The sequence below is a fragment of the Corticium candelabrum genome, chromosome 19 (genome assembly GCF_963422355.1).
Source record: "Corticium candelabrum chromosome 19, ooCorCand1.1, whole genome shotgun sequence".
In the NCBI taxonomy this organism is placed as follows: domain Eukaryota; kingdom Metazoa; phylum Porifera; class Homoscleromorpha; order Homosclerophorida; family Plakinidae; genus Corticium; species Corticium candelabrum.
In genome coordinates, this window is record NC_085103.1 from 3083454 (window position 1) to 3085953 (window position 2500).

Genomic DNA, 2500 nt, shown 5'->3' on the forward strand with positions numbered 1-2500 from the left:
CGTGCATATTTGCACGAATGACGTTTGTGGGGCTCTAACTTCGACTATATAATTGCTATAATTATATAGTAGGGTTGGTAAAACAGGGGGTTTGGGAGTCTAAGGCAAACGCCCATTTTTAAATTTAATTAATAATTAACACTTTTACATACTGGCTAGACTAAACATCCGGGAATGACGAAAGCGCGCGCGCTGGTCAGTGACCGTCACGAGTGTACAGGGCAGGTTTGCTAGATCTATAATTTGTTAGAGAAGTCTTGTGTGGACCTGAGAATTAGAAAACATGGCAAGCATGGAAAAGTATAAGTACATAAACTAGTACAACTAAAATTTTAGACACAGCTTTATTAATTAATTAATTAATTAATGACGAACGAAAAGAATCATAACTTTCAACTAAAGTAGACTCGTAGCCAGTCCTCTCCTCGCAAGCACTCCACGTGTTTTAGCATGTGCTTTTTGCACTCCTCTCGAGCCAAGCTTTGTGCGCGACCTCACGTGCTGTTGGCACGCTCGCACGTGAGAAGAGGTGCTCCAACAAAGCACGTGCTAAAACCCGTGGAGAGCGCGCGAGGAGAGGACTGGGTGTACAAGTCTATAACTAGTAAAGTGTAACCTGCATGCATGCTTAATTAAGCATATGCCTCTATGTCACTACTGGTGATGGAAGCGCATCCGGGGCTGCAATCCACGCTGCGTCTGGGGCGAGGCTACTATGTCACCGTGCCGTTTTGTCTATCTGTAGGCTCCCTGACTCAGCCAATTTATTATCTTTCACTCTGATATATAGTTACTGATGCTGAATCTTCTAAATTAGAGCGTGTTCACACCGACGTGATCTGGACTAACTATGATTAGGCCAACACTAACGCAAGCGCGTTCACACAGCTATGATTCGTAAGTCACGTGGGCACGTGAGTCTAGACTTAGCCGCGACAGTTTTCATCCGCCATATCCGGCAAGAATTCGCGTAAATTGTCTTGACGAATCCATTGCTTTAGGGTTTGAAGAGAGAAACATTTAGTTTGTTTTGTCCGGCAGCTCCTTCACTAGCATCAGGAAGTTGTCACATGTAGAGGCACGTACGTAGTAAACATCTGCCTGCGCTTCCGTATACGTCGCCATGTTGTTGCTGCGTTTGTACGTTTAAACATACAACACCACATCAGAAACATCGTCGGATGCTCTTGTTGTATACTACCTCACGTGCCAAAGTCACGTGCAACCACTAACGCCACTAATGTGATTGTAATACTTACAACGTTAGAATTGCGCTAGAAAGGCGTTACACTAATCATGATTAGGCCCGGTGTGAACACGTTCTAAGTTACTCACTAGACATGCACGAAGTGAAACGTTAGAAATGAAACAAGTTGTAATATAAGTGACTACAGACAAGAACCACGTGAATAGAACAACTAAATATTTTAGAGTACATAGTTAACATTATACTAGCACTGTTTAACTTATAGCCATCATATCATATGTTACCTTTCTCGGATCTGGAAAGACGTTCCACAACAGGGCTTTGTCTCACAAGTCGACATTGCCTTTCAAGTACTTGAGAAAACCAGGCAGCAGCTTCATTACCACAGTTTAAACCTTCAACCCTATAAAATAGCTTCTATAGTAAAGATGATTATGACAAACATCAATATGAATACACTAAAAGGATCATACAGCGTAAAGCACAGTATTAGTATGTATGTACAGTATATTAGTATACTATGTATGTACAGTATTAGTATGCATGTACGTGTGTACAGCATTAATATGTATGTACAGTATTAGTATGTATGTATGTACAGTATTAGTATGTATTAGTATGTATGTACAGTATTAGTATGTCTCATCATGCTACTGTACGTTGGCATCCTACAGCAATTTTCTACTAATGGCTTTACCATACATGCCATTGTAAAGTCCCATCCATAAAGACTATTACATAAAAAACTTGAAAATACAAAGAGCTAGCTATAGAAAAACATGCATAATCTTACCATACTACTCCGCAAATACCAGCATGCCGTTATGTATTGAGGGTTACCAGATGCTGGTATACCCCAGGGTATACCAGCATGTCGGTGTAAATGAAGTGAAATGCAGAGTCAGACATTGCTTATACCGGTAGGATCATGATCAATGCATGTCTGTTCTTATATTTTCAAACTTTCCAGACACATAACGTCACTAGCGAGTATTCTCTGCTTTCTACTGAACAATAATTGTCTGTCTTAAAAACTAGAATTGAAACGGTTTTCATTAGTCATCATTTGAGTCATCTGAATCTTCATTGTCAGTGAGTCCTGTGTGGTCCTCTTCAACATCCCCTACACCATCGTCTTGAAGAATGACGAAATCTTTTTTCCTGAGTGCGCATGTGCTTACACATAGGCTCGGGGATGTGAGGCTCTGTTTTCCCCCGGAGTATACCAGCACCCTCACCCTATACCGGCATGCCGGTGTAATTACCAGGCAAGTAAGACTGTCATTCTGGTAA

General features: G+C 41.1%; 1 protein-coding gene across 2 annotated transcripts in view; it reads right to left on the minus strand.

Annotated features, from left to right (window-relative positions):
* The window catches only part of LOC134194705 (molybdenum cofactor sulfurase-like), an 11275-nt gene that overhangs the window by 2970 nt on the left and 5805 nt on the right, over nucleotides 1-2500 (minus strand). For both annotated transcript variants that reach the window (XM_062663649.1, XM_062663650.1), the window contains exon 9: nucleotides 1492-1610. In XM_062663649.1, the coding sequence (XP_062519633.1) occupies nucleotides 1492-1610 (119 nt within the window). The remainder of the gene's footprint in view (nucleotides 1-1491; nucleotides 1611-2500) is intronic.